Source organism: Monodon monoceros, unplaced genomic scaffold (assembly GCF_005190385.1).
Source record: "Monodon monoceros isolate NGI ecotype Baffin Bay Population unplaced genomic scaffold, NGI_Narwhal_1 Super_Scaffold_22, whole genome shotgun sequence".
NCBI classification, from domain to species: Eukaryota; Metazoa; Chordata; class Mammalia; order Artiodactyla; family Monodontidae; genus Monodon; species Monodon monoceros.
This window is the reverse complement of record NW_021703779.1, coordinates 109312197-109331683: the sequence shown is the minus strand read 5'-3', so window position 1 is coordinate 109331683 and position 19487 is coordinate 109312197. Positions and strand designations below refer to the sequence as shown.

At 38.6% G+C, this 19487-nt stretch overlaps 1 protein-coding gene across 6 annotated transcripts in view; it reads left to right on the top strand.

Moving 5' to 3' along the window:
* The window catches only part of ENOX2 (ecto-NOX disulfide-thiol exchanger 2), a 284835-nt gene that overhangs the window by 105886 nt on the left and 159462 nt on the right, over positions 1–19487 (top strand). For all 6 annotated transcript variants that reach the window (XM_029240315.1, XM_029240314.1, XM_029240322.1 and 3 more), the window contains one exon: positions 10305–10448. In XM_029240315.1, the coding sequence (XP_029096148.1) occupies positions 10305–10448 (144 nt within the window). The remainder of the gene's footprint in view (positions 1–10304; positions 10449–19487) is intronic.

Genomic DNA, 19487 nt, shown 5'->3' with positions numbered 1-19487 from the left:
ATCCTAGGGCCTAGGATACTGCCAAGTACACAGAATTGTTTGAATGAATTGGATGAATAAGGAGAGAGGCTGTCAATACTGTTTGATTGATTCATTCATTCCAATATGTATTGAATACTTCAATTAGACTCCAGACTGAAGCAAAATTAAGATCCTACTTATTCTTTTATACAACAACAGCAGTAAGACTTGTTTCAAACACAGATTAGTTCTTTTTTGCAGGCTTTTCCTTTATAGTCATTGTTTTCTCGAGGAGTAGATTCTAGCTTTCTCCTCAGTAGTCAGTTTGATTTCAGCCCAGGTACCTCTCTAAAGGAGTTAATCACTTGTCAACACCCTATACTGATACTCCTGAGGTGGAATTGTTATAAAGGAAGTGTGGATCTATAAAGATGCATTAGCATATTACAGGAATCTCTGTTTTCTCCCGTGTGTTTAATTTCACAGCCAACAACGGATTGTTTATCATACATTCTTGAAAAACTAGTTCAAATGAGGCTCAAACATTAGGAATACAGAAAGCATAACTCCAGAACATTAATGATACATTATAGCAAAATTAATGGTGTAGGGGAAAGGAGAGAGGGTAATATTTTTGGACGTGTAAATGGAGGTTTACTGTATTTATGTAGTTCTATGTTTAGGGGATGCTAAATCACAATCTCATCATTGGTTAATTAGAAAGTAATTAAAATTGTAGCACAGTGATTGGATAAATAGTTAATGAAGGCTAAATGAATGAATAAAAGAAATCTGGTGAAATTACTGTGTACATTTGGGGAAAAGCAAAGATACACGTTATTCATACAGCATATCAGTCTTAAAGGATAACCAATATCCTTCTAGTATTAGTTGATAAAATTAATTCTCCAAAGACCAAAAGAGTTTTAGCTCTCATTCTCCCTTAAAAGCATCCTACATGGAAATGCAGATTTATCTGACTGCTACTTCAATTTTCACTCACAGCATGTGAAATTTTGCTGCACTTTGTTTACAACTTATTTACTGGCGTCTTAAGAATCTATTAAAGTAAATTAGTGTGTGTAGTAACCGTTCCTACTGAAAGAGCTGGCTCAGCCTAGGCCCCTGACCAGATCCAACTGACTAGCTAGTTGTCAAAACCAGTGGAGTGGTTTCTACAGGGAGAACTGTGCTTGCTTTTGATAATTACCTCAGCTTTATGAAATCAATCAGCCTGAAGGGAAGACCTCATTACAGATCTGACAAGATAGACTCCAATTTCAATACCAGAACAACTCTCTGCCCTCAGGCTCTGAAATCTGCAATTATTTATTTTATTTAGACAGAGACACCCATAATATGGTACCTCTGGGCACGTTCTCAGGCAAGTATTAAACAGATAACCTAACGGTCAGTATGTTAGCAACCTGCCCCTTTCCTGTCACTCAAGTAGAAAATTGGTCAACAGGAATTGCAGCATGGCCTAGAGCCAGCTCAAAGTGGGCACTGATGAATCACCATCTTTCTAATCCTCCACCCCCAAAGATGTGGAGAGAAGGGTAGTTGCTATAACCGTTCCCAGGGCTAAAGTAGAGGAAAATAAGACTTTCTCTGAAGACTGCCAGACTTTATCCTAAGGAAAATGATAGATCGCCTGTCTACCATCTGTCACTTTGAACTGTTCTATCAAATCAACATTTTTTGAACTTTGTTTTCATTGAGGAATGTGATTTCTCTGTGTTTCCCAAGCCTTAAGTTGAACAGGGGAAAAGAGTCCTGAAGCATTCTTGTTGAAGTTAGAAATATGTATTTTGCTTTCCTGCTCACGGAACTCAAATACCTTAACAGATTTAGTTCAGACTTCTCTCAAATAATTCACCTTTACCAGGCCTGGGAGATATCAGCCTCCTAGGAAAAACACAGGGAACATTCTGAGCATAGGAAAATATGGATTTAGAGAGAAATGGACCTTCTGTACTCCAGCTCAAGTGTCACTGTTAGCAGTGTTCTAATAATACAGCAACCAGCTGAAAGTGAGCACTGATTAAAGCTTTGGGAGGAGGCATTTAAGTTGTAAGGGGAAAATATGGTTCTTTCATGTTGGAAAGTTCAAGGTGGTGACAAATATGGTCTCCTTTCCTAAAAATAGTACAAGCAAAGAGCAGTCACTGACTACTCCCAGCATTATTTACTAATGTTTTACCTTGATGGCTGTGTATTATCTGAAAAACAGGACTATAAAATGAATGCAAAGCTAACATCTTCTAAGCCATAAATAGGATATAGTGTGGGGGCCTAAGGAGCCACACTATTCAAATTTTCTTAATCCATTTTTGGACAAATACATATAAATCCCCAACTGAGTTAGAAGAAGGGAGCTAACACTTATTTAGTGTCTGATATATGATAGACCTTAGACATACATTCTCTCATTTAATTTTCTTCACTTCCCTATAAGGGGTGTCATTATCATCCCCATTCTGCAGTACAGAAACAATCTCAGAGAAATCAAGTGACTTGTTTTATACGCCTCGTAAGTGGCACACCTAGTAAGTGGCAGATATGGGTTTGAATCCAGGTCTGACTCTAGAGCAACTTATAAGATTTTCTGTGATGATGGAAATACTTTATACTGTGCTGTCCAATACAGTAGCCACTAGCCATATGTGGCTACCGAGCACTTGAAATGTGGCTAGTGCAACTGAGGGACTGAACTTTTTATTTTATTTTAATTCATTTAAACTTAGATTTAAATGGCTTCATCTGTCTAATGGCTACTGTGTTGGATGGTACATCTCTAGGGATTGCCTTTTCTTGACTGTAGTTTGTAAAGCAGGAATCTGTAACCTGGTGTCTGTAGACATATTAGGAGAAGATCCATATATGGGATTTCTTTTATAGTGTTTTCTTATAGAAAGGTCTTAGTCAGTAGAAGGACTGCTTCGCTTCTTGGAAAGGGATAGTGAAGTTATGCAGAGTCATAGTCAGGGGTACAGTGTATGTATGATAGTCTACCACCACTCACCAAAGAGTCTTTGGGGATCCTAGGATAGAGGGGATACCAGGAATGCTGAAGGAACCCCCCAAACCATATTTCCTTCTCCCTTCATAACAGCCCCAGCAGCAGGTTGGTTGGCATCTGGGATGGGAAACACAACTATTATACCCAAAGTTGTAGCTGAGTTCAGTTCTATACACATGTCTGGAGTGCTTATAATATTGTACAAGGCACCATGCCAGGCATCTTGGAGGAGGAGAGATTTTTTAAATGACTGGGACATAAAGCCTGTCCTCAGGGAGTTTACAACTTAGTGGTGATGGGCTAAGGCAGGAGGGAAGGGAGAATAAGACAAATACTCAAAGAACTATAACACAAGGCATGCTCTGAAAGGCATAGGAAAAGTACAGATTAAGATCTGAGGAAGGCCAGAATGGTGTTTATTAGTAATAGTGCTTATTAGCTGTGTGACCCTGGGAAATTTAAATTCTATAAATTTACCTTTCTTTGTTATAAATGGGGCAAATAACTAGAAAATAAAATAGTGGGATAATGAATATAAGGCAGGACACATTCTGAACAGTCAATGAATGGTAGTTCCCCTGGTGGCCCTGCTCCACTGCTGTGTATGTATTGGGTTGGGTGGAGGTGGATAAGGGAAGGCATCATGAAGGAAATAACATCTGAGATAAACCCTAAAGGAAAGATAGTCTTTTGAAGGCTGGAAATCAAGAATTAAGTGGAGGAACAGCGTGAGCCAAAGCTGTGGAAGTAGGAAAGTACTGGAATGATTCAATGAATGCTAGGTAGTCCTATTTTGCTAGAGTGTCAGCTTTTTTTTACCTAAAGTACGATTCCCCACACCAGCAGGGTCAGCATCACCTGGGAACTTGTTAGAAAAGCAGAACACAACCCAGACTTATTGACTCAAAATCTGCATTTTAACAAGATTCCTGGGGAACATGTGTGCACATTAAAGTTCAGGAAGTATTGAAGTAGAGCACAAGCTGGAGCATAGTAGGAGACAAGGCTCAGAATGGTGGGACCTTATTAGGAAGGGCTTGAATGCCTGACCAAGTAGTTTGGGAAGTCATTAAAAGTTGCTGTAGGATCACTGTCAATGAAAATCCACCTGTGACCTGTATCACACCTTGAAAAAGGTGACTTAAGCATCATTTTGGCTCTGAAAATTCTTATGCTCACCACCATTCAAGCAAGCTCCTTAGTAAAAGAAGACTTTGGCCCTTTTCTTTCTGACCACTTCCCCGTTCCCTTCACTCACCCATTAATCTTTTACAGTTACCCTTGCTTCAGCTAAATCAGTTATACAGAATATTGAACCCTCAAAATTGACAAAGTAGGTTTCATTTGTTTGACATCAGCTAAGACCTGGAACTGAGAAATGTTCATTTGTTTTGGCTACTAACCCCTGTGGCTGGAGAGTGATACTGCAGTCCAACTCTTTTTAGAAATTGTAAATATTCTCTCAGAAGTAGCAGGTGGAATTGCTGGGTAGTGAGAACTAAAAATGTGGAGTCAGGGGTTTTCAGGCCAGGACTGAGGAAGGAGGAGGGGCTCCCAAGGATGGATAAATCCTACAAAAGCACCTGCCAGCACATCAAGGGCTTGGCTATTATTCTAACCCCTTACTTCAAGAGTTTTGAATTAAAAACTAATTTGGAGACCTTCTTTACCATGGAGTCCCATATCTGATTTTAAACTAAAGTCAATTGGAAAATAGGACTCGGGTTACAGAAATTTGTTTTATACACAAATTAGCTATAAAGTTCCTTTTGCCAAAAACTGACATTCTGTTTTTTCAACATGAATGTCTGTCTGGAGATTGCTGCCTTGAATTGAATTTAACAGATTTCTCAGGACCTGACCATTTTCTTTTAAAGAGAACTAATCCAGAGTAGAATTGTGTTTCTTTGTGCTAAGGTTGAACCACCTTAAGTCTGTGGGCTGCAGCTGCAAATAAGAAGTGACAGGGACCCACAGGGTCATGTTTTGGTGCTGTAACCTGGGGCAATCATTAAAGGTGTTAGATTGCATCATGAAGGTTAGTCCTAATTTGACCTGATAGTAGAAAGCTCTGTAAAGTGAATTGTGGCAGTAACTATTACAGCAGCTGGGCACAAAGAGATCATTGACCTTTCACAAGAATCATGAAAATTCTTCAGTGTTTTCCTCAAAGCCCAGGAATCATTTGTATCTGTATGGCAGGCATCATTGCATGTGAACTCCTTGACCTGCAGATTGGAGGATTCATTGGGAACCACACTTCATTCTGAGATGTTTAATCCCCTGGTTCCATTGGTTAATAAATGTCATTCTCCAACGACCCCATCCTCACCCTTCCCCAATATGCATACTTTCTATAGTGGCCTCATGTGGGTTATAAAGTCAGAGAATCTGTATTTTGACATGACATGAAATAACAGCTGGTCAGCTGTCTAAACCAGTCAACCTGGTTTTAGACGAGGTTACATTACCACATGGACTTTAATTGTGAACATAAGATACAGAAATAGAATTCTATAGCACTAATGTTTATTATCTGTTTTACTTTAATAATTCGTGCTTCCTTTTAGACAAACTGTGTATCTTGGGGGGTTAGGCGATGAGGGGACAAGATGGGAGGAGAAATGAATGAGCAAGGATCAAAGTTTTATTAAATTTATCCTCGGGAATAAAAGGGCAAATAATATGAGGAAATATATAAGACTTTAGAACATTTCTTTATTCTGTTAATTCTTGATGACTCCCTCATTTGTTTTTCTTGCAGTGATTATCAGTAGAGTCCTTAAAAAGTTAGACATCCCATGTGCTCATTTTAGGGACAATAAGCAAGTTAACAATTGAACAAAATATATCCTACTTTGAGTATCCTACTCAAAATAGAGTAAGTGGTAGTTTTAAAAAAGGTAAGGAAAGCAAGCTGAATCCCTAGGAGCATAGCAAGGAATGGTCCCCAGGCTAAGAAGTAACCCCTGGATTTAGGCCTGTCCTGAATTCTATAGATGAGATTTCTGGTTTGCATAGAAGAGTCAACTAAATAGCCTCAGAAGTTTCTTCCTAGGGAATTTCCTGGTGGTCCAGTGGTTAGGACTCCACGCTTTCACTGCTATGGGCTGCATGGCACAGAAAAAAAAAGTTTCTTCCTAATCTAATATTTTCCTAATATCTTCCTTATCTAATAGTTCCATCATGTCTAGTAGAAAAATGGTAGAAATAGCTTCCATAAGAGATTTAAAGGTAAATTCTGTAGTTTGGGTGAGAATTAAAATATCATAATTGCTAATATTTTATATTCAAGTCATAATTGAAATTTCTGCAATAAAAATTCTTGAAATTAAAGTGGTGGTGGTTTTCCTTTTAGAATTTAGGTAGTTTTAATGGGGCTATTTTACTTAAAATAGCACTCCCAATGTGGACCACATATACATGACACAGAAAAGATCCTATAAGTACCTACTGATTTACTGGTTGATTTAGTGCTGTCTTAAAGGAGGAATGAAACTATACAATAAAAGTAGCTGGGAAGCACTAGTGTCATAGAATTTTGCTATGTCTATAGCTCTTGTTTTCAAGCTACAAATCTTTGGAGACTGTATTGGGTCTTGGATAATATAAAATGTGGATTGGTATTCAATGGATCAGCTTACTGAGTGGGATGTCTCTCTCTCCTTGATATGAGGTCTTTTTCTATAAGAAACAATGCCTGAGATGGTGTGTTGAATTATCAAGATTTTCATATATTTGGATCATTTATGAGGTGGATACACAGAAGGTACTTGAAATCTCGGTTTTATTCAGTTCCAAACAAAAATCTGTACATTAGTACAGGGAGCAAAATACCTAAAGCCCTAAAGTTACCATCTGGGACTAAATAAAAGGGAAGAACAATTATAGCCAAATGTCTATAACTGAATACATTTAATTCATCAGATTTTGTTCCTGGACTCCTTCAACTTTTAGAAAACAGTACAAACAGCAATAAAAAGGTTCAATGATGAAAGTAGGGTATATCCTTGGATAAAGGTAAATTCAGACCAATCTCACATTGTACATCAAAAATTCTAGAAATTAGAAATGGAAATTTGCAGTTAATATTTATTGAGCATCTGCTATATGCCAGATGTGATGCAGAATGTTCTACATATGTGATCTCACTTAATCCTTTTAACAGTCCCATGAGTTAGGTACTGTTATCAGCCTCCTTTTACAGGTCATAGCTCTGAAGCTCTGTAATATCCTCAGTTACCAACTTAATAAGGCAGGAAAACGGAATATATTATTCTGTAAAATTATCAAATGCAAAAGAAAAAAATTTCTGATTAGCCATTATTAATCAGAACCTCCTAATCCCTGAGCATTCCTTTTGATCAAGATTTTACCATCCTGCAGTATAGTACTCAAATGTTGGAGATGCATTTGAAATCTAATTATTTTAAGTAATGTTGATATAATCAGCATCAGAACTTTTGTCATTAATTCTTTATTCTAACTACATGAGTTAATAGAATGCGTCACCTACTTCCTCCCTATTGAGAATTAATTCATTCAACACTCACTATGTGCCAGGCATGGTGCTAGGCACCAGGGATACAGTTGTGGGAGAGAGAGAGAGAGAGGTCCTCCTTAGAAGAGCTGCTTACAAACTTCAAACTTATAGGGGAAAAGTTTGTTTTAATTCACTTAGAATATATATTTTTCTGCTTATCTTTACAACAGCTCTGTGCAGTGTTATCATCCCCCTTTTACACATTATGAAACTAAGACTAAGGGCGATTACATGAATTGCCAGAAGCTACCCAGATAGTAAAGGACAGATCCAGGATTAGAACCCTGATCTGTCAGGCTTCGAAGCACATATTGTTTCCACTATACTATTCCATCTTCCGTGGAACTTGTTTTGGTCAGTCTGATATTGCCGAAAGAAATACCAAGAAAAGTTTTGGAATAGTACACTAATCACATTTGACTCTGTGACTACTCAGGTGCAAGAAACATCTTCATTTGCAAGTTATATAAAAATCTAGTCTTCTTTGAAAATAGTCTTGGTCATGATCTGAATGTTTTCTAATACATAGTGATCAGTGTTTGTTTCTTTAGTTCTAGTCATGGTAGGGATTTAATAGGACATGGATATGATACGGTGAATGGTTGACTTAAGATACAGAAGCAAGTTTTCATTCTTTCACTTACTCACTCAGATGATGTAAAGGAAAAATGTTTGACAGGTCCCAGAAGACATTTAATGGAGGTGTTTCAAGTGGAATCTGATTGCAGAAGAAATGGTATTTGTTACATGGGCTGAAAACAGCATAGGGATATTTTTTATTAAAAACAAGAATGTAGGGCTTCCCTGGTGGTGCAGTGGTTGAGAGTCCGCCTGCCGATGCAGGGGACACGGGTTCGTGCCCCGGTCCAGGAAGATCCCACATGCCGCGGAGCGGCTAGGCCCGTGAGCCATGGCCGCTGAGCCTGCGCGTCTGGAGCCTGTGCTCCAGAACGGGAGAGGCCACAACAGTGAGAGGCCCGCATACCACAAAAAAAAAAACAAAAAAAAAACCCAAGAATGTAAAGGCATTTTGTTAGAACCTTAGCATTCATTTTACTGAAACTTGATTGACCTTTAGCTGACTGGATTCCAAATTTTCATTGACATTTTACAAACATTACCTTAAGAATTGTACAGCTGCGGGCCATAGAAAAATTGAGGGTTAAAGAGTGAGCCATAGCAAGTCAACTTGATTCCTCTTTTGATAGGATTAGAGGACCAGTAGTAGATAAAAGGCTTAGGAGAGATCACCTAACTTTGGACTTTAACAAAGCTTTTCATTCCACATTTCATGAAGTTTTTTTTTTAAACATCTTTATTGGAGTATAATTGCTTTACAATGGTGTGTTAGTTTCTGCTCTATAACAAAGTGAATCAGCTATACATATACATATATCCCCATATCTCTTCCCTCTTGCGTCTCCCTCCCACCCTCCCTATCCCACCCTTCTAGGTGGTCACAAAGCACCCAGCTGATCTCCCTGTGTTATGTGGCTGCTTCCCACTAGCTATCTATTTTACATTTGGCAGTATATATTAGTCCATGCCACTCTCTCATTTCATCCCAGCTTACCCTTTCCCCTCCCCATGTCAAGTCCATTCTCTACATCTGTGTCTTTATTCCTGTCCTGCCCCTAGGTTCTTCAGAACTTTTTTTTTTCAAGATTCCATATATATGTGTTAGCATACGGTATTTGTTTTTCTTTCTGACTTACTTCACTCTGTATGACAGTCTCTAGGTCCATCCATCTCACTACAAATAACTCAATTTAGTTTCTTTTTATGGCTGAGTAATATTTCATTGTATATATGTGCCACATCTTCTTTATCCATTCATCGGTCGATGGATGCTTAGGTTGCTTCCATGTCCTGGCTATTGTAAATAGAGCTGCAATGAACATTGTGGTACATGACTCTTTTTGAATTATGGTTTTCTCAGGGTATATGCCCAGTAGTGGGATTGCTGGGTCATATGGTATTCATGAAGTTTTAATTGAAACACTTGAAATTCCAGATGCTGCTGCCAGGGGAGTAAGAAACTATCTCTGCTCATCCTTGGATGAAACCTATAGGACTTGGATAACAGAAAATGCCTTTTGCCATTTTATATGGTGCAGCAGCTACTAGTAAAGTGACCATGCTCTGGGATCATTTGAAGAAGATGGGATTAACCGTACTCAAACTTGGGTTGTACTTCCCCATCACTCCAATTACTAAGTAACCCCCTTGCATGTTTTATATCTTTTTTTTTCCTTTTCTGGTTTGCTATGGAGTTATGGTTTTCTTTTTTGGAAGCCAACCTCTATATTATCAGTGGAAGTGACTTTGACACCAGGGTAGTCTAATGATTACATATGCATCAATTCAACAACCCTTGCAATGAAAGAATGGGAAAAATGTCAGGAGATAATCTAAAAAAGCTTTTCAAAGGAAGAGTGGGTCCATCCATAGCCACATTTAAAGAGGGCCCTATCTCTTTAAGGGAGGAGGAGGTAGAAGATAATTGATAGCTTGTGGTCAAAAATGTTAATTTCCGAGAAACAGGAGGGATCTTACAAATGACAGAGTCATGGTCTTATAAGAGCCTATATTTTAATTCTGTATTTATCAACAAGATCTGTAAAAAAGTGCAGAGGGCAACTGGCTTTAAGGAATTCACCTGTTACTCCTGGGCTCTTAAGATTTAGAGAGTTTTCCTCTAGTGGCTCATATAATAAAATCTGGAGACATCCCAGTCCTTAATGGAGTCTGGATTTTGGCTTTCTTTTTCTTCTTTAGGGTTGAACCAGCTGCCCTTTGACCCTGCCAACAACAACGAGCCCCTGCAGTTTGGCAGTACCAGTGGCCCTCTGGTCACAGAAGGCCTCATTGAGAATGGAGGGGAGTCAAGCAAGAAAAGAAAGAGAACAAATGCTCCTTCAGGTAAGCTAGACAATAATCCATTCTCTTAGGCCAGTGCCACTGAGTCAACATTGTCCCAGAAACTAGTATGTAGTGGACACTGTGCTATGATTTGTACGAGCTACAGAAATGAGAAAGAGTCCCCTGCCCTCAAGGAACTCATGGTAGAATAGAGGGCAGAAAAAGCACATACTTGAATAACTCTAATAATAAGATAGAGTATCATCAGTGCTGTGGTAAATGTGTAAAAGGGAAAAAAAACTATGGGAGCCCAAACAGGGAAAGAGTTTAATTCAGCTTTAGGCATCATGGAACACTTCACAGCAGAAGTGGCATTTGTAGCTGGCCCTTGAATGGGTAGACTTAAGACAAGAAGAGATGAGTAAAGAACATTTGGTTTAGGTATAAGGAATTACATGAGTGAATGATGTCACTATACATCTTTCTTTGTATATACAAGTGGTGGCTACCCTCACTTGTACTCCTAATGTGGATAACTGCATACATTTGCATGTCCCCACCCCACCCCTGTTTCCCCCAGTACACACTATGCCCACATGTGTTCTATGCCCTCATAGCTCTCTTAGAACAGCTGATGAACAGATTGTCCTAAATCCTGTATAACAGCCAACTGAATTTCTAGCCTCCCCTGCAATTCCCCCATCCTTCGTGCTCCGTTGGCCCATTCTCATGTTAAATTTCTCCAGAGTGAGTGGGGAAACAATGGGAGACCAGATCTTAACTGATCACTTAATATTTTAAAATTCCATCTCTTTTTTACTTGGCTATTCATTTGAAAATAGTATCCGTAGTCTATAGAGACTGATCTGAGATTTTAAGATGGGCCTAATAGACATGTTCATGGGGTTTTTGGTTTTGTTTTGTTCTGTTTTTTACTATTACTTTTACATTCAGCTTATAAAATGGAGCATGTTTACAAACATACAACATCATACCTGACTCTTAGATCATAGGTCTTTCTGCTTATGAACCAATATATTTATTAAATACAAGTTTGGAAAACAAAAATACAGTAAGGCATTAGCTATCTGGAGCCCTCAAGAAAAGTATGATTTTTAGAGAGCTGTATTTTCTGGAGCATTGGAAAGGCATAGTATACAGCCAAGGAACTGGACTGAGTTGTAGTTGTAGTCCCACCTCTCTCTCTGTGGCCTAGGGTGTGTTCCTTAACCTCTCTGACTTTCACTTCAACTGTAAAGTTAGAAATGGTACTAAAACTTCCTAGGATTATTAGTAGAGTTAAATGAAATTATGTAGGTAAAGGGCTTAGCTTGATATCTGCACACACTTCATCACTTAAAAAATCAGTTAATAAATGTTGCTATTTTATTGTTATTATTATTATATGATAATATTATGAACTTCATTGTTTTAAGCATCAATGCACTTCACATTTTTAGGTTAACCATTATGAATACAAATTGTGTGTGTGTGTGTATGTGTGTTTGTAAACTTATCTGTCTTTTTAAGGCATATATTCAACATAATCTAAACTTTGCTTGATCATTTAAAGGGAAAATTTTAGTCATTAGTCATTGTACTGCTCTATAATATTCTATTATAGTTTTCTGGGTTTACTAAGGAATATAGGCCTTTTAACTCTAAATTGTCCTAGACTATGGTGGCTTCTTAGTTATTACAGCCACATTTTATCCACGTCCTGTCTCCTTTCTGCAGTCTGCAGTCATTTCTAGTTTCTCTCAGTGTCCCTTCATTTAACAACCCTTTTTCTCCTTCTTCTTAGTTACAAACTTTAAAAAACAAACAAGCAAGATCTCCAAGTTGGTGTGTCAACTTAGTATGTTAAGTAAGAGTTAAATCAGCTGTGAGAGAACCTGCTCTGGAGAGATATACAGGATTTAGGCATCAACTTTAAGACATCTATTTTGGCTGCTCTGAGGCCTTTTTTGATCACTTATTAGTTTTTCCACTGTGTTCATGGTAAGTGATGTGCTGGTTTAGAGTAATACCTCCTGAACATTGGTTAACTCATGAGGGTGGAGAAAGGGGGTATGTATAAATCTGAATTGTGAACCAACTATAAAGAATTGCAATTTTATTTCTAATGAGCATATTCAGTGAGAGCAAAGTAACTGTTGCAGATATAGGATTTTAGCAGTAGATTATGTTCATCTATAATTAGCAGAATCAATTTGCATTCAAATAATGAATATGCCTAAGTTCTTAAAAAACAGCATGTTCTTAAAGATAGGTGAACTAGGCCCCTGGCAGGCTAAATTAGCTCCCTTTTAATCTTTTCAACACTATTTGCTTAGTGAACCGTTTCTTTGTAAGTAGTACAAAGGTAACTCCAGCCCAGGTTAAATTACCACAAATTCCAAATTAGTGTAGTCCAGATTAATGAGATTTTACTACACAGGGAGTCTCATAATTGTTCAGCTGACAATCTTATGGTATTATAAATGGGCAGATTGTTTTATAAAGGTATTTTTTTCCTATGCAGTTCTAGACAAAAGGAAGAGGGAAGATATTTTGTGAGTAGGAACTTCCTTCTTCCTTTATCACATTCCCTGCCTCTTGGTAAGGAGGAAAGCTAGGGTTAGAAGTCCTTACAGGAGCTACCAGCCATTTCAGTTGTAAGTTGAGATACTCATCCAGCCATTACATCATTCAACCCTGTGACCCCTTTGAATCTAAACCATCTCTCGCCCTCTTCTGTCACTACAAATGATGGAAGGGTCTGTGCCTGCAGCTCCAGTTGCTTTACATTCTATTCTTCTTCCTTTCTCACCCCTCCTTTCTCACCTTTTTCTACAAACTGCCTCTCTCCTTTTATACGAGAATTGATCTCTTAAAGGTCACCAGCGACCTCCAAATTGTCACAGTTAGTGGCCTTATGACAGGTCTCAACTACCTTGACCTGTTTGCTTTATTTCATGCTGTTAACAACCTCCCCTTGCTTGAATTCTTTCTACTTCTTCTTTCTTTGGCAATACACTTTGCAGATTCCTCTTCCTTTTCTGACTCCTTCAAGCATTCTATCTCCTTTTCTTCCTACCTCCACTTTAAGTGAGGGTATTATTATCCACATTTATAGGTGAAAAAATAAAGGATAAATAAACTTACCCAAGGGTGAACATTTAGCAAGTGGTTTAACTAGGCATCCAACTCCAAAGCCTTTCTCTAACTACTCTCCCAGAATTACTATGTCTGTAGATGTTAGGAATCTGGACCCATTATTAAAATGCATATTAAGCATTGCTGGCACACTAGGGAAAGCTGTGTTTGTGTGAGAATAAGGCAAGCAGAGCTTGGATTTGATCATCTCTAGGATCCCTTCAAACTCTGAGATCCCATGGTTCCTTCTTTGCAGCTTTCTTTTCTGCTTCTCTCAACAAGTCTTCTATTTCAGCCAAGGTTGTCTGCTACCTCTCTCCAAATAGGCACTGGGCTTGCCTACTTCAGGACCTTGCTCATGCCATTTCCTTTGCCTAGCATGCTTGTCCTCTTCTTTCATGTGTCAAAATCCTATCTAATTGACAGCACCTAGTACAAGTCCTACCTTCTCCAGGAAGCCTTCTGGATCATCCCAGTTAGAACTGTTCACTTGTACCTCTGAAACCCCTTGGTTGTTATATTCATATGAATCACTTGACACTGATTATAGACCACCTTGAACTATTGGCTATCTGTTCATAGTAATATGTCTTAACCTTTCAACTTAGTCATCAGCCCCTGATTGGAAGGGCCCCTGATTCATGTCTTTTGGCAGAGATACGGTGTCTTGCATACAATAGATGTTCAAGAAATATGTGTTGATTGATCACATATCTGGCTGAAGAATTGCTTTCCCTTTGCCTTAATATTCTCTATTATTCTCTTGTCACTCCCAGGGTGGAGCTGTGCACAAACTGGGCACTCGGTATCTAATGTTGATCAACTGACTGCCTCACTTGTCCCTAAAGGTCAGACTCCAGACATTTGTGAGATTATATCCCTAGAGCAACCACACATCGAATCTGGGTGCTTGTGAAACCTGGCCCTAATGGAATCTCTTCTTCTTAACTAGATGAAATTTCATGAGTGTCCAAGGGAAACTGATAGGTGGAATTGGGTGTCCTGTCCCAACTCCTCTGTGAAGTAGATCCGTAACCTGGATTAGATATTACTGCAATATTTGGCCATAAACTCTTGCTATGTGGATCTGGCTGCTTTGCAGCTTTTATCTTAAGGTGAACTCAGAATTCTTCAATGTGTTTGCTCTCAAATTTCACCTTTTCCCCATGGAAATGTTTCCTTGGTGATGCTGCAGCTGCACAAATTGTTTAAGATTGTGGTTAGTCCACTTATTCACATGATGCTCTATGGCCAAAGAGTAGAAGATTTTTAAACCCTTATCAAATCATAGTGCCAAGTTTCTGTCCAGAAGATACGAACTGTCTCCTGGTTTGAGATCCACCTGGATTTGTAGAAACAGATACCAACCCTCTTCTCAAATACTTCCACTAAAGTGGAAGAATCCATGAGTCAGCAAGGCCAACCAGATGATGACTAAAACCAAATGGACTGTTTTAAGCACCAACATCACGGTACACTGGCATTCTAAGAAGGTGCCAGCTCATTGGAAGAGTGGGCAACTAACCTGGGGATAATTATAATACCAGAATGATCATCCAGATGTGGACATAGTCCTATTTCTATTGTCTTCTCTCATAGCTCTGCATTGAAAGATAGGTTTGCGTTTAATTATGTGATGCCTAATACTAAGCAGTTTTGCCAAAGTTCATGTGAATAATGAATAGCTCAGTATGAAAAGAGGGATCTTCAACCATTTTCCATTTGCAATAATGATTGAACCCCAAGAGTTCAAGTTCTCCAGGAAGACCCTTCAATTCAATAATAATTTGCATCACTATTGTGATTCTTTCTTTCTCTTAACATATTTTCATATTCATTTCATTTTACAGATGAGGTACTAATAACCAGAGAGGAGAAATAACTTTGACTGAGGTGGAATAGCATCACCAGAAATGTTAGGATATGATAAGGACCTCCAGGTAATATCTAAACTTGATCATAGGCCCCTAACTCAGTTCTCAAGGTTTCTTTTAGAATTTCTGGAAGTCAGAATGAGACGATAATATGAAAGACAGTGAACAGTCTCAGCACTGCCAAGACTAAATTAACAAGAGGAAGTAGGCCTGCAAAGCAGCAAGGAGAGGTTCAGTCAGACATAAGGGAGAACTGTATTAGAATGAGTTATCAGGGGAAGTTGTTTAAGCCTGCTTGGAAAAGAAATATAAAAATGAGATGAACACTCATCTGCCTGGGAGTACTTTTGTTTCCTTTCTTACCTAGAAGAAGGGCAATGAACCAGGAAACTTTTTTATGACACTTACAGCCCTTTGATTTACCTTAGACTCACAGGGCTGAGACTTTTATTTCACGTGTACTTTGAAGTCCACAAATGAAAGCATTGATTGTTTTTAAAGAGAGAAAAGGCCACCGTTTTATATCTTGGTGTGTGGTATTTCTAGCATGTCAGCTGAATTATTATATTGCCAAAGGCAAGAAGAGCCTATTGTTCCTTCAGATGGAATTAAATAAGAAAATGAGTAGACTAATAGCCCTACTCAGTTTCTTTAGTCCTTTGGACATTTTTATCTGATTACAGTTTCAAAAAAATAAAACCTTATCTTGATAATGAGATGATCAAAAAAGTAAGCTGACTTCTTTCTTTCTCAGTTCTGATAGAAACTCAGTGTGAAATTTTTCATCTTAAAGGACTGTCAGGGGGAGGGGAGATTGAGGGTGAAATGGAAGAGGCAACATAGAAAAATGCAAATATGTCTCTCTTAAGTTGCTCCAACAATTGGAATAGCTTTGGAATGATTTTGTGACTTCATTGTACCTCATAAGTTCTTCTCTCACAGACATTAAGTGTGAGTCAGCCTCATGTGTTGGTAATATAGAGGCAAGTGGAAGCTGTTGAATCATAGTATTTTAGAGTTGGAGGCAATCTTGTCTAACTCCATCATTTTCACAAATGAAGAAACTGAAAGCCAGAGAAGGGACTTTTCTAAAGTCACATGATTAATTAGTAGCAAATCTAGAACTGATTATTACCAGATCTTTATAATCATTTCAAGTTGGCTAGGACTGTGGCATGTGATTGATTCATTTGTATTGCAGAAAGTATATCTATAACCTAGAGGAGCTGGCTTCCCCCATGCTGGTAGTATTACGTGATCTATAGCAAGCTAACCCAGTGGTGTATGAGGTCCCATATCTGTTCTGTCTGCCACACAGGGGAGGGCCCTTTGATCTCAAACTAGAAAAGGAGTTTGAGTCTGGGAAACACCTATGAGGGAATTGCTTTTATAGAGCTGAACTCCAGCAGCTCAGCAAATCACAGAAGAAACTCTTTGTGACACCTGCTTACTTGGCAGGGGACAGTTTGTGTCCCCCATCCAAGCCCACCCTAAGGCCACTCCATCCAAATAGGAAAAAATTTTATAATCATGTTTTATCTGTTATTTAAACTTTGTTGGATAATTTTGTCTAGAGGATCTTTTTTTTAACATCTTTATTGGGGTATAATTGCTTTACAATGGTGTGTTAGTTTCTGCTTTATAACAAAGTGGATCAGTTATACATATACATAGGTCCCATATCTCTTCCCTCTTGCGTCTCCCTCCCTCCCACCCTCCCTATCCCACCCCTCTAGGTGGTCACAAAGCACCGAGCTGATTTCCCTGTGCTATGCAGCTGCTTCCCACTAGCTATCTACCTTACGTTTGGTAGTGTATATATGTCCATGCCATTCTCTCACTTTGTCCCAGCTTACCCTTCCCCCTCCTGGTATCCTCAAGTCCATTCTCTAGTAGGTCTGCGTCTTTATTTTGAAGGTTGAATAAAAGCTCTGCGCACTTCATAAGAGAGAAAGGGTCATGTCAACTTGAGGACATTCTGACCCAAGAGCCAGAATGCAGAGGTTAAGTCAGGAATGAGCACTTACTTTTATTCTAATCTTACAACTCAGATAAGTCGATGCTCCTGCTGTGCCAAGGAGTAAGCAGGGGTGGAGAGAAAGCCCAGAGAAGTTTCCGTTAGTACTCTTTGTCCTCTCTCACAAGTAGAATGGATGTTCCCTCCTCCCCATGGAATGGTGCCAAGTGTGAGGAGAACCCCCACCATCCTAACATTGCTGTTTATTTGCAGATAAATATGACTTTGGATTTTTCTATCTTTAGAATTTTTTTTAACCAGGGGAAACTAGCAATGATGGTCCATTGAGGGTACAAATAAATAGGGTTGTTCTAGAACCATGTGTTACGGTTAGATTTTTACTTCTCCATGTATAAAGTCAAGACAAGTTCCAGATGGAACTCAATTTTATATCATCTGATTTTGCCTCAGAGTAGTACTTTACAGTGAGGAGATTTCATTTTCATGAACTTCAAACACAGACACCTTTGCTGCCATTTTAGCATTGTCATTCCACATGTGATTGCAAACTCTACAAGTATTCCTTTCTCTTCCATGACACCAGAGTATAATAATTAAAATACTTTATTACTACCTCTACTAGTGTGCCAGACACTTTTCTAAGTATTTCAAATGTGTTAACTTATTCGACTTTCATGGCAACTCTGTGATTATCCTCATTTTACTGGTAAGGAAACTTAAGTACAGAGAAGTTAAGTAATTTGTCCAAATAGTAAGTAGAGGAGATAAGATCCAAACCCAGGCAGGATAGCTCTAAAATTATTGTCAAAAATCAGTTGAATCAGAATGGAAATTGAGGAAGATCCGGGCATCAATGTTCTTTAAAAGCACTGCAAATGATTCCGATATGCAGTCAGGCTTAAGGACCAGCTCAGCTACCCACACTGCATCAGAGCAACTAGGCGTACCTAGACCACTGTGGTTCAGAATGTTGGACATTCGTAGTGCAGTAGTCCCCCCTTTTCCATAGGGTGTATGTTCCAAGATCCCCCAATGGATGCCTGAAACTGTGGATAGTAGCAATCCCCATATATACTATGTTTTTTCCCTATACATGCATACTTATGATAAAGTTTAATTTATAAATTAGGCACAGTAAGAGAATATCCGAACTGCCAGAATCACTACTCTTGCACTTTGCGGCCATTATTAAGTAAGATAAGGGTTACTTGAACACAAACACTGCTGATACCATGACAGTTGACCTGATAACCTAGGCAGCTGAGTAACTTACAGGTGGGATGCACTGGACAAAGGGATGATTCGTGTCCCAGGTTGGATAGAGCAGGACAGTGTGAAGTTTCATCACGCTACTCAGAACAGCATGCAATTTAAAACTTATGAATTGTTTATTTCTGGAATATTCCATTGAATATTTTTTGGACTGCGGTTGACCTCGGATAACTGACACCACAGAAAGCAAAACCGTGGATACTGTATTCTATGATAAAGTATGTCTAGAGTCTTCTGTTAAGAACTAAAGTGACAGTGATGCAGTAGACCAGAAGGTGACAAATAAAGTGGTTGTGTATATGTTGACCACTCTAGCTATTTCAACACAGAAAGAAGTGACTGCCTAATTTGCAATTTTCTCTTTCTTTGCTCTGTTTCCTGATATCAATTTACTATCTATTGAAATAAAAATCTGTAACGATGAAATTCCCTCTTGTAAGAGGTTGGGAGGCAGTCTTGGTTTTTTTTTCCAATCTCAATTTCCTTGAAAATGTGAGCTATTCACTTTAAGCCATGCAGGTTGTAGTATTTCTATTGAGCAATTGCTTGTGTAATAGAATTAACTTTAAAATATTTTGCTTCTCCTACATTTGAATTTTAAGCAAAAGCAACTTTCACATGCAAGCTGTTTTATGGAATGTGCTGAGTGAGGGTTGATGAGAGTGGCACAGAAAGCCATTAGATGTGTCCAACTGCTCAAATGGAATGTGCTATTTTGCAGGGGAGACAGGTTTCAGCAAGTGGCATTCCCTAGCTACAGTCCCTTTCTTCTGAATATTTGATTCAATAACAACAATACAGGAGCAGCAGCTTTTATTAAATATTGATTGTATGCCA